Source organism: Dryobates pubescens, chromosome 10, assembly GCF_014839835.1.
Source record: "Dryobates pubescens isolate bDryPub1 chromosome 10, bDryPub1.pri, whole genome shotgun sequence".
In the NCBI taxonomy this organism is placed as follows: domain Eukaryota; kingdom Metazoa; phylum Chordata; class Aves; order Piciformes; family Picidae; genus Dryobates; species Dryobates pubescens.
The window spans coordinates 7207477-7233235 of NC_071621.1; the positions used below are offsets into that span (position 1 = coordinate 7207477).

The window sequence follows — 25759 nt, forward strand, 5'->3', positions numbered from 1 at the left end:
AAACTCCACCACATGAAAAATTGAGAGGAAGAAGTTATGGTGCACTTCAAAAATTATTGCAGCAGAAAGTTATCAGATGAACTCCTTCCTGTTAAGGATAAAGATCAGGTACTTCATCTTCCTTTTTAGAGTATTTTATTGTAACTTCTGATGTAACTTCATGAGTTTATAAAGTCCTCTAGTATTCAGTCAGCTGGATTGATTTTTGCACGACCATAAAAGGCAGTCTTGCTCTTATATCACAACATAATTCACATTAATTTCATACATCCTAAAATAAAAGTGGCATGCATGAGGTCAAAACATCATGTAGCTGGCTTGTCTAATGGTCCACTGCACCCTGACATGATTTACCTTATTCATTCCTCTTCCTGCCCCAGAGTCCTGCTTAACATCAATTATGGTTGAGAAGCAGGGAAGAGTGTCTGCTCAGAGAAGTTACTCTAAAGGACACAGTTCAGCAAAATACTTGCATTGTGATTTGCCCTCTAATATGTGACTGAACAGGGCGTTTGTATGACATTATAGAGAGGGACACATCTTCTAAATATCACCTAATCCTATGAGCAAGGGAGATCTTAGTTGAAATACATCTAGATCATAGCAGTGTGACCTGGAATGACAGCTACCACATGAAAATCAAGTAATAGAAACCATTAAGCTTGCTAGCATTAAATCTTATTTTTAAAAAAGTTTAATTCTGCTCTTAGAGAGGAGCTTCTCTCCCTGGCCAGTGCTCCATCTCCCACCCCAAATCAACTACCAAGCCTTGCTACTGTCAACTGTCTAAATTAAAAAAAAAAAAAAAAAAAAAAAGGCTTATGATGAAGAAAAAAAAATATTTGTAGCCTTAAAGGCTTTTATGACTGAGGTAGCACAGCCCTTGTATCCTGTTTTGAAAACCTGTCACACATTTCTGAGTCACCAGCTGTGGAAGGTGTACTTTCACTACCGTTGGAGGTGTTAGATTAGGTAGTTCTTCCATCACTTCTCAACACCTCCAGAGGAATGGATTAGTGACTTGATCCAGGTTGAAACTCCTGGCAATACATAAACAAGCCTATTTTTAACCTGGATCAATTCTCTGATTTGGATCACTGCTGCTTCATAAGCAGCACAGGTGAGGGTACGGTATGAGGAGAAATGGACTTGTATGGGGTAAGATGGGAAGCAGGAAACCTTTCAGACAGCACTGCCATTGAAGCACATATTTCTTGGTACTCAACTTGCCACAAGGCAGCTGTTAATATCTGGAATCCTTCTCACTTTTTTTTTCTGATGGAGTGCTGACATGGGTGGCTGCCATGCTCCTCACACACGTGCTTTCATCCTGCAAAGCCTGGCACTTCCTTATTGAACAGCAATCAGGATGATAGCACAGATATGCTTAAATACACAGAAGTTAAGTGATAAACACAGTTGCATTGTATGAAGAACACTCGAAGCTTTAATATTTAATAATTTTGTTTAAATGCCATAGTATTCCAACTATTAATTCATAGAATACCAGGTTGGAAGGGACCTCAAGGATCATCTAGCCCAACTTTTCAGGGTAAGAATATAGTTTAAATTAGATGGTCCAGCACCCTGTCAAGCCCTTTATTTAGGCAGCTATTAATAACTAATTACTCATCCCGGGTTATCAAGCTTTATGGGGGCCCTTCCGAAGACAAGTGACAGAAAGACACTGCAGAAGTGGGGTTGGAGAGTTAGTGCCGCTCCAGGGAACGCATACCCCCAGCCCAGCTTCAAATCCCCTCCCAGCCCCAAGACAAGACATGGCCAGCACCCCCACGCCCCACCCCGCATGCGCGCTCGGCACCGCCGCCTTCCCCCTCTCGAAATCCCCGCGGGGGGAAAACTCTCGCGAGAAGTCACAAGGAAGTATCGCGAGAACTGCGCCCGACAGCGCGGCTGTAGCGGCGGGCGGCTCCGTGGCGCCCCGCAGAGGTGTTTCCCGTTTCTCCCATCTGCCTTCCGCCGCCGCGGCGGCCATGGCGGTACCCCTGGCCTCGCCGGGCCACCGCAGCCGCTTCGAGCAGGAGCAGGATCGGGCTGTCCGCGCGCTGGTGCGCAGCGTGACCGGCTTGCCCGAGGAGGAGCTGGGCGGCGGCCCCTTCCAGACGGCCGTGAATTTCGCTTGGTCCAACATCAGGTCAGCGCCCGCTACCCCCGCCCCGGGGAGAAACTCTGCGGCATTGGCGGTCCCACGGTGCCCGTCAGCGAAGAGGCTGGGGACGTGCCAGCGGGTCTCTCTGTCCCGCCGGAGCCCACCAGCGTGGTCTGAGGGACTGTGCTGTGGTGTGACTCGCCCGGCAGCCGCTGCCACCTGCTCGCCTTCAAATAAGGAGGGTTCCTTGTGGGTACTGGGGCGTGGTACAGGGCCATAGCCTGCCGTACCCTCCGGGCATGGTGTCAGGGGAAGCACTGGGAGCCGTTTGCGAATCTCTGTCAGAGGGACAGTGGCTGTTAACTCTGTCACGTTTAAATCTCGGTCTTCTAGGGCTTTTCTTCTGCTCTGGCAAAAGGTACCTTTCGAGATCTAAAATTTGTTTGTTGGAGGGAATGAAGTAGTCCTTCTGTGAAAATAGCCGATAAAGAGAACTTCACCAAACTAAGATAAAGCTGCTGGCCAAGAACGCCGTGCTGCTTGAAAGAAAGGTTATCAAGCCTGCAGGAGATAGTGTTTGACATTATTTGAGTTTGTCATAAACATGGTCTTTATTAACCTGGAATGCATGTTATACCTCCCTTTAATCCTGTTAACTCCCATCTAAACTGTCCTTACCAAAGTTGTACACACTTCTTTTTCACTTATCACATTTACCATTTCAGTGTCTGCTGACAATTTTAACGATCTATTTCCAGTTTCCCATGTTGTCACTAACCACTGCCTCATTGGAGTTATAAGTACGTGCCTAACTTCATGCAGCAAATACCTAATCCATATAAAATCAATGCTTCTTATTTTATACTGTTTAAATCAAATTCTTGAGTTGAGCTATAGCACAATTGCATTGCATCAAGTCTGGTTGTGAATCCTAACTACTAATAGGTTCAAATAAGATTATTTTAATAACCAAATACTCACTGACCAACAGTAAGGGTGGGTCTGGGGTGTGGGAGAGAGAGGTATGAACCAGTGTTTTGAAAAGCTTAGTTTTTTGTTGAGTTCTGAGGAAGCTTGTTATATTCGTTGGGAGTGCAGGAATATGGAGTTAGTAATTGCTGTCTCCCTATCCCATGTAATGCATAATAGGATTGTTTTTACTGGCTTTGCAGCTCCATAAAAATAAATGCTTTTAGTAGTCCTTATTCTGAGTCTGCAGGTTCATAATGGTAGCAAGGTTTATTGAGCCAGGTAAATACAAGCTGTCTTCCATCTCTTCCCTCTGTTTTAGTCACCCAGTTGTTTGTGTAGCTGTGTACTGTTATAGACTGGGGAATTGTTGGCTTGGAAAGAAATTGGAGTGATGCACAACAGACAGAGCTGAAAACAGAACCTCTGTTTAGTTCCAATTTTTTGAAACTTGTGGTTTGTGTTACTAGTTCTGGTGATGTTTCTGTGCTGTAGTTCTGAGATTCATCTGTTTCTTTCCATACATCTTCCATTCATGATGTTTCTAACTGGCCTAAAAAAATTGTTACTTTTTATGCATGTATGTGCTAGTGTTAGGGTCATTAACTAAAGCTTTAAGTAATAGACTAAAGGAATTTCACTAATATCTTCCCTCCAGCTTAGTTGTTCTTTTCATAGAATCATTAAGGTTGGAAAAGACATTTAAGTCCAACCATAACCCAACTTCCATGACCACCTGAAGTGCCACATCTACACACTTCTTGAATACCTCCAGGGATGGTGACTCCACCTGGGCAGCCTGTTCCATGCCTCACCACTCTTACAGTAAAGAAATTTTCCCTCATATCCAATCTAAACCTAAGAGGAAGTTCTTTACTATGAGAGTAGTGAAATAATGGGACAGGTTGCCCAAAGAGCTGCTGGAGGAGGGCCTTACCCTGGAGATGTTCAAGGTCAGGCTTGATGGGGCTCTGAGCAACCTGATCTAATTAGAGATGTCCCTCCTCACTGCAGGAGGGTTGGAGAAGATAACTTTTGAAGGTCCGTTCCAACCCAATGCATGCTATGATTCTTGATTTGATTTTTATATTGCTGTCTTTCCAGTCTGTTTTTCTAAATCTTCCAGTTCTTGTACCTTGCCATTTTCCATTTGGACTAATGATTCCCCATGTAAGCTAATCAAAGGATCACAGTACCACCAAGGTTGGAAGAGACCTCAAAGATCATCAAGTCCAACCTGTCACCACAGACCTCATAACTAGACCATGGCACCAAGTGCCACGTCCAATCTCCTCTTAAACACCTCCAGGGACAGTGACTCCACCACCTCCCTGGGCAGCCCATTCCAATGACGAATGACTTGCTCAGTGAAGAACTTTCTCCTCACCTTGAGCCTAAACTTCCCCTGGTGCAGCTTGAGACTGTGTCCTCTTGTTCTGGTGCTGGTTGCAAGAGAGAAGAGACCAACCCCTTCCTGTCTACAACCACCTTTTAGGTAGTTGTAGAGAGCAACGAGGTCTCCCCTGAGCCTTTTGTTTTCCAGGCTAAACAATCCCAGCTCCCTCAGCCTCTCCTCATAGGGCTTGTGCTCAAGGCCTCTCCCCAGCCTTGTTGCCCTTCTCTGGACATGTTCAAGTGTCTCGATGTCCTTCTTAAACTGAGGGGCCCAGAACTGGACACAGGACTCAAGGTGTGGCCTAACCAATGCTGAGTACAGGGGCACAATGACTTCCCTGCTCCTGCTCACCACACTATCCTTGATGCAGGCCAGGATGCCATTGGCCTTCTTGGCCACCTGGGCACACTGCTGGCTCATGTGTAGGTGGCTGTCAGTGAGCACCCCCAAGTCCCTTTCTGTTTGGCAGCTGAATTTTCTTACCTTAAATGTCAGCTACCTAGTTAATATTACATTTTTTCCTGCTGTTTTCCCAAAGCCTTACACACAGTTCAAATCAGACTAATGAGTCTGTAGTTAAAATTATTTTTGCTGGAGGCAAGTGAAGAAATAACCACCATACATAATAATATATAACCACCATTTGTTGGAACAATGAGGGGGCCAGCCTCTTCTCCCTGGTGGCAAGGACTAGAGGAAATGGTTTCAAGCTGTACCAGGGGATGCTGAGGCAGAATGCTAGGAAATGCTTCACAAAGAAGGTTATCTAACATTGCAGTGCTCTGCCCAGGGCAGTGGTGAAGTCACTGTCCCTGGCAGTGCTTAAGCGGCATGTGGACCTGGTGCTTAGGGACCTGGTTTAGTGTTGACCCTTCAGTGTAGGGTCGAAGGTTGGGCTGGATGATCTTTGAGGTCTCTTCCAACCAGATGTTTTCTGTGATTCTATGATATATAAAAGGCAAATAAAGACATAAACCCATTTTCTTTATGGGTGTATCTTCATGATCAAAATCCTTGCTACCTGCCTTACAGTTTTATTTTTTAGCTAATTACTTTGATACTGAAGTGATTTTAGTTTGTCTTTCCAGATTCAGTCTGTTTGGCGTAACTTTGCTTCTGATTCAGATCCAGTAGTTTTTGTTTCTGTGGTCATGAGATTTACCCAGTGTTCAGTACAGTTGTTGCTGGGAGCTGAGGCAAAATGCTGGGTTGGCTTTGAGGACCTACATCTAGAGTGCTGTCATGTCCCATTCCCTGGCTTTTCTCTATATATAACTGAAGAGCTTTATTTCTATTCTCATTCTGCAAAGTCCATCTTACCTTTCACAAATTCTTATTTGGTCATTTCTTTTAGGCATTCACCTTTACTATTTATGAAGGGAGTTTCATTTCGGTTTAGAGGCCTTCCCATGTCGATCTTTGTCTTGCATGTGCTCGTGATGCAAGTCCCAGTTAATTTTTGTGCATTTGACACAGATGCCTTTGACAAAAGAGTTCATGATCAGTTTGCTCCACTTAAAGTAACTGACAGCATACTTTAATTGCTAAGTTTGCTGATAATAGTAGCGAATTTCCATTTGGTTTAAGGTGCTGGTTAAATGTAACCTGCACTCCATTTTTCTCTTTAAGGTTAGTCCTAATCAATCCTTGAGCTAACAGACACTGAGAATAAATTTTGTTAATGCTTAATGCTGTTGTTGAATTAAGCATGCATTGTTAAACTAATAATGTACCTCATGTATGTTTGAATCAGCTTTATTTGCTTTAGTTAAGCTTCCTTTGAAAACATACGCTAATACAGATTTCTTACACAGGTTTCACCGTTTTCTTGATGTGAACAGTCAAAAAGTAGAGAGGACAATAGAAGGGTAGGTTTTATGCTTATGGATTGATAATGGGTTAGTTAACTTTATTAGAAGCATTTTTCTGATACTATTTTTGTTACTAGAATACATGAAAAATTGATAGTTCATTCTGACCTCGGAAAAGCTGCAAGCTGGAAAAGACTGACAGAAAAATTTCTGAACTTGCCACTCCCTAGTGTTGAAGAAACAAAGGTATGCATGGTGCAATTTCCTTACTCTTTTTTTCCCCAGCACTTTTATGTTTGTACTGACAATAGCGACTACTGTTGGAAATTCAGGTGACCAAAATGGGGTTTTCAGTTGCAGTTCAGGCTGTGAATTTTCAGGGTTGTCTGCTTTAGTTTTCCCATTTAATTTAGAAATGTGGTTATTATCTTGCCTAGGGCTTCCCCATCGCATTGCAGAACAGATGATTACACAAAGGTTGTAGTTAGAATCCAGCTGAATCTAGCTAGATTCCTGTCTATTCTTGAAACAACTGTGAACTGAGAAGTTCTTGCTCTGTGCCATTTTTTTTACCTAAAATTCTGCCCATTGGGACATTTTGATTTTAATATTTCCATTGGGACATTTTAATATTTCCAAATGGTGTGCTCCTGCCTGTGGTGGGTTAAAATTTCCTCCCAGCATTAACTTTCAGCCAGACCAACTCAGTTAGAAGCAAATGAAACTGTATTTACAAGCAAAAACTGCACTCTACAATGAAATTCAATGAATATGTACAACATATACAGTATTTACAATATTATAAAGATATTTACAATTAGCAAACAACACAAAACCCCCCCTGGTCCAAAAGACCAGGAAAGCTGTTCCACTGCCCCCCCCCACCCCCTGACCCCGAGAGAGAGAAGCAGAGAGAGAAACAGCAGGTTAGACTTATCCAAGGCCAGCCAGAAGGACATTGTCTCTCCCAAGCGAAGCAGAACAGCCAGAGATCAGAAGAGAAGAGAAAAAGGAATGAGAAAAATAATGTTATGGTACAGCTCCTCTTATCCCAGACATTTATCCAATGAATTTGTTTGGAATAATATTTTGTTTTCCTTTTTACACCCAATAGTGATTTAGTTATATTTTTCTACTTTTCTGCTCAAAATCTGTAACTAAATTTTAAAGGCATAGCCTAAAACCACCACAGTCCACCCCTTATAAACAATTTCATTGGCTGCTAATACTATCCATCTAATCTAAAACAGTATCTACAATAACGAGTAAATAAAGTTCACAGCCCATTTTAGCTATCTCAGATGTAGATGATTCAGAAGTAAAAAAACAACCATAGAAAACAGAAAACAGTTTGTTTCTCTGCAGATGAGGCGAAGTAAAGGAACAGGGACTCTCAGGTGACTCAGGGCTCTCAGGGTTCTTAGGGTTTGTGCACCATAGATTCCTCATGGATTCTTCTTTTTGGTTCAATATTGTATCTGTACAACACTCTGAATTTAAACTCCCTTAGCTAAAGTTAGATTTCTTTTTGGAATACAGTGAATTTCACCATTCTCTTGCATTACCCAGTAAGTGTGACCAGGACCTTCAGCAGAAACCACCCTTGGACAGGTTTTGCCTCTCCTGAAGGAGAAAATACCCAAACAGTTCTGCCCAACAGATTCTTTAACAACAGGAACTCTATCACCTTCTACCTTTCGTAGCAAATCTGAGTGTGCAGGTCCAGCTTGATTCACTCAGCCTCTACTATTTACCAGCCAGGTTGCTTGTGCTAGATGTTTCTCCCAGTTTTTTAATGACCCACCCCCCATGGCTTTGAGAGTGGTTTTCAGCAAACTGTTGTAGCATTCAATCTTTCCTGCAGCTGGTGCATAGTAGGGGATGTGGAATATCCACTCAATACCATGCTCTTTGGCCTAGTTTTTCACAAGATTGTTTTTGAAATGGGTTCCATTGTCTGACTCAATCCTGTCTGGAGTTCCATGTCTCCACAGTATTTGTCTTTCCAGACCAAGAATGGTGTTACGTGCAGTTGCATGTGGAACTGGCTAAGTTTCCAACCATCCAGTGTTTGCTTCTACCATAGTAAGCACATACTGCTTACCAGATCAAGACCAAGGTAGAGTGATGTAGTCAATCTGCCAGGCCTCACCATACTTGTACTTGGACCATCAATCACCATACTACAAGGGCTTAATTCGCTTTGCCTGCTTAATAGCAGCACAAATGTCGCAGTCATGGATGACTTGTGTGATAGCATCCATGGAAATATCTATGGATCTGTCATGAGCCCACTGGTAGGTTGCAGCTCTGCCTTGATGTCCTGATGAATCATGAGCCCACCGAGCTAAGAACATCTCACCTCGGTGTTTCCAGTTGAGATCAAAATCAGAGTCCGTGTCTACTTGAGAGACTCTTGCAGCTAGATCTGCCTGATGGTTATGGTGTTGTTCCTCAGTAGCTTTGCTCTTAGGAATGTGAGCATCAATGTGTCTCACCTTCACTGGAATTCTCTCGACTTGATCAGCAGTGTCCTGCCACAGGTCAGCTGCCCAAATAGGCTTTCCTTTTCTCTGCCAACCATTCTTTTTCCAGTCCTTTAGCCAACCCCACAGAGCATTGGCTACCATCCATGAATCGGTGTAGAGATAAAGCTTTGGCCATCTCTCACGTTCAGCTACGTCAAGAGCTAGCTGGACAGCTTTTGCCTCTGCAAACTGACTGGATTCTCCTTCTCCATCCTTTGCCTCTGCAACTCGACGTGTTGGACTCCATGCTGCAGACTTCCACCTTCACTTGTTTCCAACAAGACAACAGGAACTATCTGTGAACAAAGCATATTTCTTTTCATCATCAGAAAGGTCATTGTAAGGAGGAGCTTCCTCAGCACAAGTTACTCTCTCCTCTGGAGGTTTAGTACAGCTAGTGCCTTCAGGCCAACTTGTGATCACCTCCACCAGACCAGGTCTTTCAAGATTTCCCATTTGAGCGCTCTCTGTTATCACAGCCATCCACTTGGAGCATGTGGAATCTGTGGCATGATGTGGTGTGGAACCTTTGCCTTTGAACATCCAATTCAAAACTGGCAGTCTAGGAGCTAGAAGAAGTTGTGACTCAGTTCCAATTACTTCAGTGCAGAGGAGTTTTCCCACGGTGGAACAAGCGGCCAACTCAATGAGTGATAAAGCAAGTTCAGCTTTATTGGGTTCGCATCAGACTTTTATAACCGTATGATAATGTATGCCTACTCGTCATTGTCCTATTGGCTCTAACCCAAAAGGTCATGCTCACATACCCTCCTACTTGTGGTTTACTTCCTCTTCTACCTAGCTCTCAGCTTTGTCCAAGTTGTTTACCAAGTTCTCAAGGGCAGGTGTATTTGGGAGCTTGCTGATCGGCCTCCAGCTCGGCCAATTCTTATGCTAATAGCCTGATCAGCATCAAAGCCTGGGTTGTACAGCGCTTCTAGAGGTCCCTGTCCTCTCTCTCTGAGCCATTCTCCAACACTTCAGAAGCAGCTTTTACTCCTTCATAGGCAGCTAGAATCTCCCTCTCTGTTGGAGTATAATTTACCTCTGAGCCTCTGTAACCTCGACTCCAGAAACCAAGAGGACATCCACGTGTCTCACCTGGAGCTTTTTGCCATGAGCACCAGGTTGGACATTGTCACTTGCAGCCGTGTACAAAATGTTCTTAATGTCTGGACCAGCTCAGACAGGTCCCAGACCCGTTGTTTGGACCACTTCTTGCTTTAAGTGATTGAAGACTGCTTGTTGTTCAGGTCCCCAGTGGAAACTGTTTCTCTTTTGAGTCACATCATACAGAGGTTTCACAGTCTGACTGTATCCAGGAATGTGCAGTCTCCAAAATCCCACTATACCCAAGAAACGTAGAGTTTCTTGCTTATTCATGGGATTTGCCATGGTAGAGACTCAGTTTACCACATCCACTGGAATGTGATGGCACCCATCTTGCCACCTCACTCCCAGAAACTGGATATCTCTGGCAGGTCCTTTCACCTTGTCTCGCTTGATAGCGAAACCTGCGTTCAGGAGAATGTCAATGATTTTGTTGCCTTTCTCGAAGACTTCCTCAGCAGTTTTACCCCAGATGATGATATCATTGATGAACTGGATGTGTTCTGGAGCATCACCTTCCTCCAGAGCATCATGGATCACTGCATGACAGATGCTGGAGCTGTGGATCCAGCCTTGAGGCAATGTGTTAAAAGTGTATTGCACTCCTCTCCAGGTGAAGGCAAACTAAGGCCTGCATTCCTCTGCTACAGGAATAGAGAAGAAAGCATTAGCAATGTCTATGGTAGCATACCATTTGGCCTCTTTGGATTCCAGCTCATACTGGAGTTCCATCATGTCTGGTACTGCTGCACTTAAAGGTGGAGTTACTTAATTCAGGACACGGAAGTTGACTGTCAGACGCATCTCCATTTTGCTTTCGTACAGGCCACACTGGACTGTTGAAGGGTGAATGAGTTTTGCTGATGACATTCTGACCTTCCAACTGATGAATCAAACTCTGAATAGGCAACAAAGAGTCATGGTTGGTTCTGCACAGTCTGAGAAGCAGCCGGCAACTTTATGTCCTTTATCTCATGTAGTCCCACAACTGCAGATTCATCTGAAAGCTCAGGTCTAATGGACAGCTTCAATTTTTGTCCATCAAATTCTACAGTTGCTAATTCAAAAGCCCATTTGTAACTCTTATGGTCTTTGAAATGCCCTTCCCTCAGAAAATCAATTCCCAAAATACAAGGTTGTGTCAGGTCCTGTCACAATAGTATGCTTCTTCCACTGTTTATCAGTTAAAGTTGTATCAACTTGTATCTTAGTCAACTCTTGAGATCCACCAGTGACTCCCAGAATAGTTATAGGCTCTGATCCCTGATAATTTGATGGTATAATGGTGCACTGAGCTCCTGTGTCAACCAAGGCCCTGTACTTCTGAAATTGTGAAGTGCCAGGCCACTGTATGTACACATCCCAGTAGGTTCTGTTCTCTCCATTGTCTGTCTCCTCCCCCTGGCAGGAGGCAGGGCACCCCTAATGATGTAGAATACATCTGCATGTGCAGTTAGCACAGTGTCTAGTGTCAGAGTTGGAATCACTGTTGGAGCTATTAGAGTTGTTCTGGGAAACTGAGGAAATAACAGCCACCCTCCTGGTATTGCTACCTTGGGCTCAGCCACTCTGCAGTTTCCTTAATCTCCTGAAAAGATCAGAAGTTGGTTGACCATCCCATCTGTTCATGTTCTTACCAAACTGATCATGCAGAGTTATCCAAACACTCCCATGTGATTGCCTGTGTTGTCTGTTTTGGTTTGACCTGTTTTAGAATGGCCTCCTTGGAGGATGTCTATTTCTAACAGCTGAAACTTTTATCCATCTGGAAGAAGAAGAATTGAAATTATCCCATGTACCAATTTGGATATGGAGGTTTTGAATTCCTCCTTCAGCTCTTCCATGCAGTTCTCCATTTTCCCAGACAGAGTTTCAATGGCTGAAACCAAAGAAACATGTGTGAGACTATCCTCCAGTTGTCTCATTTGGTCAGTGAAATGGCCAACAGTAGAAGGTGTTCCCCCATAATTTCTTGCCACAGTTCTGCTTGCCAGATTGTGGCATAATTAGGAGGGGCAAGTTTGATGAGCTTTTTGGCAAGACGTGTTCCCACAGGAATTTCATCAGGATTCAGAGTACCATAGTCTCCATACATCACTTGTCTCACAGCAAACTCTCTCAAACGCTTAATTCCCTCATCCACGGTGTTCCAAGGCTTAGGATTCCACGGAAGGTCATCTCTGGGTGGGTACCTCATAAGAGCTGACAGTAGAAGGCGTGTCCACAGAGAAACCTTACCAAGACACCTGCCTAGATGTCAATCTGTTCCACTATCTTTTGAGAGGGTTCCAAGCTGAGATGCTGACTTGTCCCCCACTATTGAAGCTGTCACACCTGTACTGAAACATCTGCCTAACCAGGCCATAATTGGCTCATTCTCTCCTCTAATGTAATCCTTTTTCACATGCCTAATTTCTTGTCTGGGGGGGTTTGCTGTCTGTATGACATCTTGATCATCCTCTTTATCAGACTCCTCCTCTTGAGGCTGCTGTCTCCATCATCCTGCTGATACTGTCTATAGGACCTCTTTAATTTCAGAAGCACCTCCATTAGCTCCTGACTTACCAGAACCTGTATGCTGTCCTGCATTTCTACTGTACACTGATGGTCTCAGTAATTCAGCTATATCTTAAAGGCAAATTTTTCTCCATTCTTGGAAGGATCCTTTTTAACAGAAGGTCCCTGAGCCTGAGCAGCAGAGGGATCTTGCTGTTCTTGCTGTTCCTCTCCATTTACCTTGCATCTGCCCCTTTTATCCAAAGCTGCAATTTGTTTAACTGGAGCTGCGTTTGAATTTACAGCAGGCTTTGCAGAAGCAGAGTTGGCAAGGAAACAGCATCAGCGGGTGGACTTTAAGACCCAGTAGCTGCTGCAGAGCTCACTCCCCGTCCTGCTGCTGCAGGAGGAAGGCTTTTTCCCTTGTTAATGGCTGCCGGTGAAGCTGTGGCCACCATCTTAGCTGCTGGCGGTGCCCTTGTGGGCTGCGTCTGCTCCCCTGCTGGCTGAACGCCAGAACTGCCGCCGATGTCACTTGCAGCTGCTTTACCATTAAGTCCTGCCTGCCTGTTCTCTCCTGTTTGTCCTGTTTCTGTGTCTTCATTGTCAGTAGAAATTTCTGCATTACAGTTACAACTAGCCCTACATCTTCTGCCTCTGCTGCGTCTAAAAATAGAACACCTATTAGCTGCACGTCTCTCTTGGAGCAGTGCCATTAACAAGAACACATTAATTATTACTAATAACAGAATCACACATAACAAATAAATTATTTTTGGATCCCAGCTGCTCACATAGCTCTCAGCTACAGGAATGCTGAATTCATATATGTCTGCGGGAGTGGTTATAGTTATATTATCATATCTTTTAAGGCAAAGAAATCCTAGGCAGTGGTCATACAGCATTTTCAGCTTGTATTTAAACCAAAGGAACAGTTTATATGCCAAATATCTCCCCAGCTTATCAAACATAATAGCCATGCACCATCTATATAAAATCACCGTCAGAGCAGAAGATATTAAATGCCACAAAATCCAAAACAGTTTCATTTTGCTTCCTTAATCTGAGCAGGAATTAATAGAATAGAATAGAATAAACCAGGTTGGAAGAGACCTTCAAGATCATCGCGTCCAACCTATCATCCAACCCACCTAATCAACTAAACCATGCAACCAAGCACCCTATCAAGTCTCCTCCTGAACACCTCCAGTGATGGTGACTCCACCACCTCCCCGGGCAGCCCATTCCAATGGGCAATCACTCTCTCTGTGTAGAACTTCTTCCTAACATCCAGCCTAAACCTCCCCTGGCTCAGCCTGAGACTGTGTCCTCTTGTTCTAGTGCTGTTGCCTGGGAGAAGAGACCAACCTCCACCTGCTACAACCTCCCTTAAGGTAGTTGTAGAGAGCAATAAGGTCACCCCTGAGTCTCCTCGTCTCCAGGCTAAGCAACCCCAGCTCCCTCAGCCTCTCCTCACAGGGCTTGTGTTCCAAGCCCCTCACCAACTTTGTTGCCCTTCTCTGGACACATTCCAGCAAGTCATGCAATTGCCTCACATTGAATAGGTGCCAATTAATTTTGTAATGTGGCTGGTTGAAATTTCTTTCCAGCATTAACTTTCAGCTAGACCAACTCAATTAGAAGCAAATGAAGCTGTATTTACAAGTAAAATCTACACTCTACAATGGAATGCAATGAATATGTACAAAATACACAGTATTTACAATATTATACAGATATGTACAATTAGCAAACAACATGAAAACCTCCTGGTCCAAAAGATCAGGAAAGCCGTTCCACTGCCACCCTCCACCCCCTGTCCCGAGAGAGAGGAGTGGAGAGAGAAGCAGCAGGTTAGATTTCTCCAAGGCCAGCCAGAAGGATGTTGTCTGTCCCAAGCGAAGCAAAACAGCCAGAGATAGAAGAGAAGAGAAAAAGGCATGGGAAAAAGAATGGTATGGTACAGCTGCTTCTATCCCAGACATAGGGGGTACAGGTCAGCTGTGGCTCAATTGGTAAGGCATGGGACTCTTGAGTGTTGAGATCATGGGTTAGAATCCCGCAGTGAGCAACAATAGGCTTTCCTTTTTCTGGCCTGCATCAAGAACAGTGTGGCCAGCAGGAGCAGGGAGGTCATTCTGCCCCTGTACACTGCACTGGTTAGGCTTCACCTCAAGTACTGTGTCCAGTTCTGGGAAGGATGTTGACTTGCTGGAACGAGTCCAGAGAAGGGCAATGAAGTTGGTGAGGGGTTTGGAACACAAGCCCTATGAGGAGAGGCTGAGGGAGCTGGGGTTGCTTAGCCTGGAGAAGAGGAAACTCAGGGGTGACCTTATTGCTCTCTACAACTACCTGAAGGGAGGTTGTAGACAGACGGATGTTGGTCTCTTCTCCCAGGCAGCCAGCACCAGAACAAGAGGACACAGTCTCAGGCTGCACCAGGGGAGGTTTAGGTTGGATGTTAGGAAGAAGTTCTATACAGAGAGAGTGATTGCCCATTGGAATGGGCTGCCTGGGGAGGTGGTGGAGTCACCGTCAGTGGAGGTGTTCAGGAGAAGACTTGATGGGGTGCTTGGTGCCATGGGTTAGTTGTTTAGGTGGGTTGGATTGGTTGATGGGTTGGACACGATGATCTCTTCCGACCTGGTCTGGTCTATTCTATTCTATTCTATTCTATTCTATTCTATTCTATTCTATTCTATTCTATTCTATTCTATTCTATTTATCCAATGAAGTTGTTTTCCTTTTTACAGCCAATAGTGATTTATGTATATTTTTCTACTTTTCTGCTCAAAATCTGTAAATAAATTTTAAAGGCATAGCCTAAAACCACTACACTGCCTTTTAGCTTCTTCATTGAGACTGTGTATATGATACACTTTGTATGAAATCAGCTCAGGGTAAGGATTGGATGGGTATAGCAAAAGTTGTATTACTGAGACACTTAACAGTCTGGTAGTTTAAGGATAAATTTGATCTTTGAAAACAAAGTTCCTGCTACTGGGAAGTAAAAGTTTGCGAGTTAAGAGGTCATGTTCTATATACTGATACTATTTAACAGACCCCTGTGTCTGATTTTACTTTCATTTAACTGATATTTATCTTTCTTTGCACTATTTTAGGTTTCCTCTAATTTGTGGGGAAAACCCTGGAACCCTCGATAGCTTACACACACTTGTTCTCTCTGGATTTTAAGTACCTTTAATTCTGTTTGTTTTGAGAGTCAAATAAAATAAAAAACAAAACAAAATGTTTCAAGTATCCTAAGACTTGAAAGAACCTTTTATTTTTCTTCTGAAAATTCAATTGGGCTATAGCTGGAGATAGATAATATCTCATATTTGGGGTGTTAGACTGTATTTCATTTTTAGCAGTGGCAAGTAACAGGCAAGACTGAGTATTTGTCAGTTTTGGGACTGGTAGATAAAACGCTAGCACCACATGTGTGATTCTGTTAACAACCTGCTGGTGTTCTTTGACAAACTCCTGTAGAGTAAGTAATGTTCAGTAGGAACGTATTACGTTCCATCTATATTAGATGAGTATGATTGTACTTTGTCAGAAATTGGGGATTTATTATTTGTTTAAAAATATGAGTGGATCTGATTCCCTGACAGCTTTGGGAACACTTTGTGTATGTATGTCAAAATATATAGGATGTAGATAGCAGAATCTCATCTACTGAAGATCTTTGGAAAGTTAAAATCAGGCCAAAGCAAATCCTTTTTCAGTAAGAAATGGTTGTGTTGTAAGCAGGTATTAGGGAATAGGCCATAACGCAAATCTCTGCAGCAGAGCAGCATTGGTGCAGTGTTCTAACCGGGTGGAAGGCAGGCCTCTGTTTCACAACTGTGTTAGTGTATTAGTATTGGAGTTAAAGGTGCATTCTTAATGCTTTTAGTAGATTTTCAGGTAAGGTAAGATAATATGAACATAGTCATAATGTCAAAAATCTTCATATAATCATGGAATTGTCAGGGTTGTAAGGAACCCCATGGATCATGTAGTGCCAGCCCCCCTGCCATGGGCAGGGACACCTTCCACTAGATCAGGTTGCCCAGAGCCACATCCAGCCTGGCCTTACAAACATCCAGGGATGGGGCTTCCACCACCTCCCTGGGCAACCTGTTCCAGTTACTCACCATCCTCATGGTGAAGAACTTCTTCCTAATGTCTAATCTAAATCTCCCCTCCTTTAGATTGGATCAATTCCACCTAGTCTTATCACTACCCAAGCCACTAAAAAGTCCCTCACCAACTTTCTTGTAGGCCCCCTTCAGATACTGGAAAGCCACAATAAGGTCTTCTCAGAGCCTTCTTTTCTCCAGACTGAACAATCCCACCTCTTTCAGCCCGTCCTCATAGCAGATGTGCTTTAGCCCTCTGATCATCCTTGTGGCCCTTCTCTGGACACATTTCAGCATGTCCTTATCTTCTAATAGGGGTTCCAGAACTGTACACAGTACTCCAGGGGGGGTCTCACAAGAATGGTGTAGAGGGGCAGAATCACCTCCCTCAACCTGCTGGCCACGCTTTTCTTGATGCAGCCCAGTGTACAGTTGGGTTTGTGGGCTGCAGGTACACACTGGTGGCTCATGTTGAGCTTCTCATCCACTAGCACCCCCAAGTCTTTTTCTTCAGGGCTGCTCTCAAGCCAGTCACTGCCCAGCCTATATCAGTGCCTGGAATTGCCCTGACCCAGATGTAGGACCCTGCACTTGGTCTTGTTGGACCTCATGAGGTTGGCTTGGGCCCACCTCTCCAGCCTGTCAAGGTCCCTCTGGATGCCATCCCTTCCCTCCAGTGTCTGCTTTACCACACAGCTTGGTGTCGTTGGCAGACTTGCTGAGGGTGCACTCAGTGCCACTCAATTGAACTTCATTTCAGCCTCTATTTGAAATAATCTGTACGAATAAAAGAATGAAGAAGTTGTTTCCTGTGGGCCCATTACCTGTGTCGTTTTTGCTGAATGTAGCTGTCCATTACCCCTTGTCCTGTAGCAAGATTGTACTTTTATAGTACCAGAGTTCCTCTTATTTTTTCTCAATATTCACAGATTATCAGCTCAGTAAGAGGCATTTTATACTAAGGCTACTTTTGAAGTATTCGTATATTGCTTGGCTAATTAGGAGGCAAAGGAGAACCAGTAATGTTCAATGTTGCAGATGTTCCTTTTGTAGTTCAGGACCAGGAAATGGAAACTAGTGTGGAGAATCCCTGCAGATAGGCTGAGTTTGTTCCTAACTAAAACATTTTTTGGCTGCTTATTGACTTGTCTTTTTTAATGTGTTTTAAAGACAGATGCACACTATTCCATACTGTCTCTTCTGTTGTGTTTGTCTGATTCTCCATCCAACACCACCTATGTGGAAAAACCAAGAGACAAAGAAGTGGGTAAGTTTACAAGATGTAATGAAAGATGGAATCTGAGAAGGACATTTTCACTCTCCATTTTATTACCTCCTTCATACTGAGGTGCTTTATTGATTGTCTTTTTATGATTTATAGCATGCAAATCGTTCCTACCCTTATTTATGTTATTTCACCTGATTAATTTTTCCGGCCACCCATGTACCTTGGGAAATCTTTTTTGCCTTGTACCACTGTTACTTGCAAGCGTTCAGTGCTTACATGCTTAAAAACAGATGAGTTTGTGTCCTCAGACTGTCTTGTACCTCCATAGGAGGTGTGTTGAAACAGCTGTGGTGATGTAAATTCCTCTGTTCCCTATGTAGTCAAGGAAAGGGAGATACCGTTAAAGGTTTCCAGAGGGCAATCCCAGCTACCTGCTTTGTAGTGTAGGACTATTATGCTCAGTGCCTAAAAATGAGGCTTGCGCTTAAGTTTGAGTGGATACCATCCCCCATTTGTTTACAGTGTTGTATCATAGAGTGAAAGAAGAATATTTCAGACTAACTAAAGAAAATCTTGCATCTTAAGATTCCTTTTTGAATGATCTCTGCACATTCCCTCGGCGGTGTTTTGAATGCACTTTCAGCCCATTCCAGGAATGTGAATATGAAGAGGTTATCTCAAACAACACTAATTACAGTTGAGTAAGCTTCATGTTTAAGATATAATATATTGTAAGTGTGATTTTTATTTTAAAAGTATTACATAACACATCATGGATATGTGTTGTCTTTTTCAGAGTATGACAGTTCTTGCTTTATGTTGTATGCAGTCCGAGATCCTTGTGCATATGTAAATTATACATTTAGAATGTTTCCTCCCAGCTAAATGGAACTAGTCACAATAAGTGATGTTGCATGTTTTACTGGGATTGGTGTTTAGGGTAGTGTAGCATTGCACAGGTAAATGTGCTGATGGTACACTATGTTGCATATTTTGAGTGTATAAGCAACAAGATTGAGAATTAATAAATAAGGAATATATGTGGTTGATATGTCACCATTTACATGTCTGAAAATGTGTAACCTTGTTAAAAGAACAGTGGTGTAACCTTAAGTGGAAGGCAGTGCTCTTTGGTTTAGATCTAGGGTAACAACATGATTTTAGCTTTGGAAATGTTTTTAGAGGAAAAGGAAATCACAGTCATATAATACTTACAATTTTTTACATTTATACCTCTCTTAGAAAAGGAAGAAGAATTTGATTGGGGAAAGTATTTGATGGAAGGAGAAGAAATTTACTTTGGCCCCGGCGTAGAAACACCAGTAAGTAACTTCTTAAAGTAAAAAACCCAGCTGTGTGAACTGGTTTGGAGTATGTTGGAGACCTGATTGGTATGGTCTGTGTGATTCAGCTCTGTTGCTTCTTACTTCATAGCAAGTAATATTTGCAGACTCAGGTAGAGTTACAGTAAAACAAATTTGTTCTTAATCATGTTTTGACTAAATCCTGTAAGTAAACTGGTTCCTTTTGCTGCCCCCTTCCTACTCCTAATCAGAACTTCTTGAAATTCTGTCATCTCCAGTTTTCTCATTTTTCTGGCTATTAATGTTATGTATCACTTAAACCCATCTCTGTTGGATGGTTTAGTTAGTCTTAGTGTCCTGAATTTACTTTATAGTGACAGAAGGAAGAAAACAGTTTATGTTGTACTTCTCTGGTCAACAGGAAGTGAATATAGATCTATCTGTTATGTTGTACTGAAATGTACTGGGCTTTGTTGCGCTTCATAGGAGTGGTCTGAAGAAAGTGAAGAGGAGGAAGATACTCAGCCTTTAAGCAGGGAGGACTCTGGTATTCAAGTGGACAGAACACCTTTAGAAGACCAAGATCCAAATAAGAAAGCAGTACCTAATGTTTCCTGGAAAGGTTAGAATAAGCTTAATTCTTATGGTGTGTTCATACATACTCAAGTTCAGCAAGCTAATGCAGCTTAACTTATTATTTGTTGATGGGGTATTATGTTTTAGACTTGTAGTTTTAAGGTGCACTACTGTTTTATATTTTTAACAGTAAAGCAGTATGGAAGCTTTGATCTGATATCTGCTGATGCTGATGGAGAAGTCTGTCCTTGTAGAAATGTACATGGATATTCCAATGTAGCATGTAGTTTTATAAATATAATGCTTTATTATTAACTTTCAGAATGATGACACAATTTGCTTGACAACAGAAACATTTGACTTGGTTCTGTGTTGAAGGCATTAAAAAAAAAACCCAAACAATTTTATGTAATTAAAACACTAGTGGCTTGGACTTGAATATTAACTTTTGCATACAATGTTGTTGTGTGCAAGATACCTTGTATAAGAAGACTGCATAATAATCATGTGTTGTATAAGTAGTAGCTCTCTAACTGAGATTAGATACAATTTTCATGGTAACCACACTTAAAGAAAAAGTCCACATTTGTATGTCATGTACTAAATGCATAGTCAAAAGGAACATAGTGATGATGTTGGTGATATTTGGCAGTTTGTCTAAGTCAGCTTGGTTTTTATATAACATTTGAGAATTACTGGAGACCAAAGCAGACTTTCTGAAGTAAAATTGGAAACTACCTAAATCTCCCAAGTTAATTTTTTAGGATTTTTGTAATTTTTAGGAGATGAGACATTTCCAAGAAGATTAGTTTGTGCACAGTGGATGTGAATGCAGTGAAGCGTTGTAACTTACATGGAGAGATTGGTGATGCAGCAGCTGAGAGGACAGGCTCATTAATAACTTTTTCCTGGGTGATCCATGATGCTGCAGCTGAGCGGATAGGCTTATTAAAAGCTTTCCCCTGGGTTTTGTAAGCACTTCCTGAATAAATAAAAACACCCCACTGACTGCCATGTGTTTTCACAGTTGGCGAAGCTGATGCTCGCAGCTGGCTGGAGCAGCATGTCGTTCCTCAGTACTGGACAGGAAGAGCTCCTCGTTTCTCTCATAGTTTGCACTTGCATTCCAACCTGGCTGCAGTCTGGTAAGAAAACAGTGTCACTTACATATTTCTTACTGGCATGTAAAGCTAAATAATGACTTTATTAAGCATCTTCACTGTAGAAGCATAAAGATACTACAGTTATTACTGATTTAGTTAAAAACAGAATTTAAAGGCTATGAATTAATAAGATAAACAAGCTATTTTTTTCTGTTAATAAATTTATTTTATTTTATTTTATTTGTATTTGTCTATCAGAGAGAGAGATTTCATTTTTCAAAGAAGCAAATTTTATTGTTGAATTTTGTTTGCTATGACTCTTACAAAAGTCTCTGAGGAACTAATAGAAGTGGGTTGTATGTGGTCCTGGAAACTAGAAGTTCCCTAAAGCCTAACTTTTTATTTGGTTTTGGTGCCTCTCTTAAAAATTTACTCTTAAACACAGATTTTGTGTGGGAAAGGAACATAAAGTATATTATCATGTTCCACTGTGATTTTGGAAAGAAAATTAGAAAGGAAGTTCAATTAAGAAAAATCCCCCAAGCCTGAATCTTCCCTCTGTCCCAAATTCTGATGTATCAGTATTGCATTCATACAGATAATTAGATTTGTCTTCAGTTCCTTAATTTGATACATTTCTTCATCAAGGTGTTAAATTTATTTTAGTGTTGATTGGTTATCTAGCCAATTATGAATGAAAATTTACTGTGAATATTAGGAAAACAGTAACATAAAGCAGCACTGTTGCAACATGTTACATATATGTATGATAAACAACCAGTCTTACTTAATTTGAATTTTTAAATTTTGAACATGATTACCTAAGTTTTGCCACTGATGATGCTAATTGGTCAAAATGCTGCAGGTACCATTAATGCAGAGCTACAGGCTGGGGTCAGAGTGGCTGGAGAGCTGCCAAACAGAGAGGGACCTGGGGGTGCTGATTGACACCCGCCTAAACATGAGCCAGCAGTGTGCCCAGGTGGCCAAGAAGGCCAATGGCACCCTGGCCTGTATTAGGAATAGTGTGGCCAGCAGGAGCAGGGAGGTCATTGTGCCCCTGTACTCTGCATTGGTTAGGCCACACCTTGAGTACTGTGTCCAGTTCTGGGCCCCTCAGTTTAGGAAGGACATCGAGACACTTGAACGTGTCCAGAGAAGGGCAACAAGGCTGGTGAGAGGCCTTGAGCACAAGCCCTATGAGGAGAGGCTGAGGGAGCTGGGATTGTTTAGCCTGGAGAAGAGAAGGATCAGAGGCGACCTCATTGCCCTCTACAACTACCTGAAAGGTGGTTGTAGACAGGAAGGGGTTGGTCTCTTCTCCCAGGCAACCAGCACCAGAACAAAGGGACACAGTCTCAAGTTGTGCCAGGGGAGGTTTAGACTCGAGGTGAGGAAAAAGTTCTTCACTGAGCGAGTCATTCGTCATTGGAATGGGCTGCCCAGGGAGGTGGTGGAGTCACCGTCCCTGGAGGTGTTCAAGGGGAGATTGGACGTGGCACTTGGTGCCATGGTCTAGTTGTGAGGTCTGTGGTGACAGGTTGGACTTGATGATCCTTGGGGTCTCTTCCAACCTTAGTTACTGTGATACTGTAATTATTCTGTACTTTGCTAAAATGTTAAAAATACTGTGGAAAGTTTACAAAGCATTGCATAACTTGGCATCACAGGGGAAGGTTGTGAAAGTTTTAATTTCTTAAGTAAACTTGGGTTAAAGTGAATTTTCTTGTATAGGTTAGGGAAATGGATATTTGACTTTTTAGCATAGTATTTTTAAAGTGACTCTATACATTTTCACATTACTGTATGTGAAAAAATGAAATAATCAAGGATCAAGAATTAAAAAAACCCACAAACCAACCCAAACCAAGAAAAAACCCAAACAATAAAACCCAGAACAATCCAGACTCACTGCTTCAAGTATTTGAATGCTTTCCATAGTGTTTTGCTTAACAATATGAAAACAAACTCTGCTTTTGCTTGTAGACATAAAATGCCCCCATGAACATTGAATTTACCCAGATATAATTAGAACAAAACTGCACCTTAAGATGACTGCTTCACTTTGACTTTCAGGCAATTCAGTTGTTATTTCAGCCATTAAATTGTTTCAATTTCCTTTCCAATAAGGGACCACCATTTGTATAGCAGTGATGCTTTATACGTGCCAGAAGAGAGAACACTAGTCACTGAAACTCAGGTTATCCGGGAAACTCTTTGGTAAGAGCAACATCAAAAAGCTTGAGTTTTAACTCTTAGTATTTCTGTCAAGGAAATGAGAGATTTATCTTTGAAGTTGTGTCTGAAGAAAGAATTATTACTAAGGTTTTAGCTTACACTATCACTGGCAATAGAGATATTGCTTATGTGTGTTAACCACTCAGACTCACAAAGAAGAAAGTAGGGAACTGCTTCTGTTATGTATTGGTTCCTTAAGTCTGTTAAGAAGAACCAACTTGTTCTTATCCTGCTCTTTAATACAGTGTCCAATTTTAGGAAGTATATTTGAATCGTGCCATAGTTGGAAATACTGCAACCTGAAAGGAATCATAGGAGATACTTACTTGATGCCAGTGTTTTATTGTTCTTGTTCCAGTAACAACTTACACTACAAATAGCATTGTAGTTGATCTGTGGTCCCTTTTTATTTGAAGAAAAGAAGCTTGTAGGCAAGGGAGAGTTATTTGTATATATATATATATATATAATTATGAGTCCTTTAAGGGGGGAAGTTACTACTCTCTTTGTTTCTTTTCAAGGCTTCTTTCAGGAGTGAAAAAGCTTTTTATATTTCAGCTGAATGACGGAAAAGTGACTGTGCGGAATGATATTATTGTAACTCATTTAACCCATGTAAGTTGTTTCTGAATCTCAGCTGAGTATATCTGTCATTAGAAAGATGTGATTTTGAGGAAAAGGAAGTTAAGCTACTTGTGGAAAAATCCCACTTCCACAATTGTGTTTTCACTAAATTAACAAAATCTGACAATAAAACTGAATGGGCTGCTTCCATATCTGAGAATGTGGTGAAGTGATAGAGGTGGCAGAATCTTATTACTTTAATTCATATCAATATTTCATTATTTAATTCTTGGGTTTGTGGCATAGAATTTTTCATTAAACGATTCTACGAAGTGTTTTCACTTTTCCAGAATTGCCTGAGATCCGTGTTGGAGCAGATAGCGGCGTATGGTCAAGTTGTGTTTAGACTACAGAAGTTTATTGATGAAGTGATGGGTCACAGCCCGGAAAGCATAACACATGGAACAGTTTCCACTCCAAAGAAAACTACCGAAGCCCCATTCAGAACCTACCAAGCTTTTATGTGGGCCTTGTATAAATATTTCATTAGCTTTAAAGAAGAACTTACTGAAATTGAAAAATGCATAATCAACAAAGGTAAAGTGCAAGGGACATTTTACAAGAGGGGGACACAGAAGGGAATTTTTGTAAGAGGGAAACATGAAAAACATCATGGAGATGCATTTCGAAACTGTGAAAGATGCCATGATGCATTTTAAAGCCTCATTAGTAACACTGACAAAATCTGATTTTCTGATGGCTGTGGTGGGTTGAAGTTTCCCCTCCAACATGAACTTTGCCAGACCAGCTCAGTTAGGATACTATGATACTGACAAAATCTGATTTTCTGATGGCTGTGGTGGGTTGAAGTTTCCCCTCCAACATTAACTTTGCCAGATCGGCTCAGTTAGAAGCAAATGAAGCTGTATTTACAAGCAAAATCTCCACTCTACAATGAAATGCAATGAATATGTACAAAATATATACTATTTACAATATAATAGAGATATTTACAGTTAATAAACAGCACAAGGACTCCCCTGGCCAAGGACCAAGGGAAGCTACTGGCTTCTCCCCACCTGCCTCTTCCCTTCCCCTGCTGTACAAAAGGGACAAGAGAAAGGAGCAGAGAAGTTAGGCTTAGCCAAGGTCAGCCAAGGCATGCACATTATCTCTCCCGAGCGAAGCACAAACAGCTGAGATCAGAAGTGAAAAGGGCGGATTTGTTACGGCACAGCTTGTCTTATTCCAGGTATTTACCCAATGCATTTGTTTAGAATAATCTTTTGTTTTCCTTTTTACACCCAATAGTGATTTATTTATATTTTTCTAATCTTCTGCTCAAAATCTGTAACTAAATTTTAAAGGCATAGCCTAAAACCACCACACCTTTGTTATTTTTTTTCCCAGATAAAACAGTCACACTTTCAATAGTAATAGATAAGTTGGCTCCCCGACTGGCACAGCTGAAGGTGCTTCACAAAGTTTTCAGCACGGGAGTAGCAGAAGTGCCACCTGACACTAGAAATGTTGTACGAGCATCTCATCTGCTTAATACTCTCTACAAGGCAATTCTTGAGTATGACAGTGTTGGAGAAGCGTCTGAGCAAACGGTAGGGAAAAACATTCCTTTCTTAATAGAACAGCATGCTAGAAAATTAAGTAACTTAAAATTTTTAATGTAGCAGAGTATATTAGCCTTCAGCCACAGAGGGTTGAGGGCAAGTCTTATAGTCATAATGTATTACTGTTTTCTGACATCAGCCCACTCAACCTAGACAAAATCAGGTTTATGAAGAGATCAACAGCAATGTGTTTTCAGGATTGAGAGGAGGAGCTGTGAGGAATCAGAGGCCAGGAAGCTGTTCTGAAAGAGAGACCTTTGGAATAACTTTCCCTCTTATTTTCTTCAGAGTTTGGGTTTCCTACAGTAATTTGGTGATTGTACTACTGAAAATGTAGTAGATGGCATAATGTCCTGTGTTTCCCCTCTTTTATAGGTTACAATACCAGAGAGTGTTTTATGACTATCCCCCTAACTGTTTAAGAGATGCTATGGTGAAAATGAAAACAGCTGTTTGGGTCTAATGTTGCTGACAAAAGTAACAAGACAAAGCATGCACAAGAGGGCATTAAAATACTAAGGCTGTAATTTTAAATTTAACATTTTATCTTCAAAAATCCTTAAGTGTAGCTAAA

The 25759-nt window shown here is 41.9% G+C and overlaps 1 protein-coding gene across 1 annotated transcript in view; it reads left to right on the forward strand.

Moving 5' to 3' along the window:
• Positions 1 to 1980: 1980 nt before the first annotated feature.
• Positions 1981 to 25759, forward strand: part of TUBGCP5 (tubulin gamma complex associated protein 5) — a 37963-nt gene continuing 14184 nt past the window's right edge. The window contains exons 1-11 of the mRNA XM_054164565.1: positions 1981 to 2155; positions 6290 to 6343; positions 6424 to 6532; positions 17718 to 17814; positions 19018 to 19097; positions 19566 to 19701; positions 20683 to 20800; positions 22889 to 22978; positions 23518 to 23611; positions 23911 to 24157; positions 24971 to 25173. Of these exons, the coding sequence (XP_054020540.1) occupies positions 1995 to 2155; positions 6290 to 6343; positions 6424 to 6532; positions 17718 to 17814; positions 19018 to 19097; positions 19566 to 19701; positions 20683 to 20800; positions 22889 to 22978; positions 23518 to 23611; positions 23911 to 24157; positions 24971 to 25173 (1389 nt within the window). The 5' untranslated portion in view covers positions 1981 to 1994. The remainder of the gene's footprint in view (positions 2156 to 6289; positions 6344 to 6423; positions 6533 to 17717; positions 17815 to 19017; positions 19098 to 19565; positions 19702 to 20682; positions 20801 to 22888; positions 22979 to 23517; positions 23612 to 23910; positions 24158 to 24970; positions 25174 to 25759) is intronic.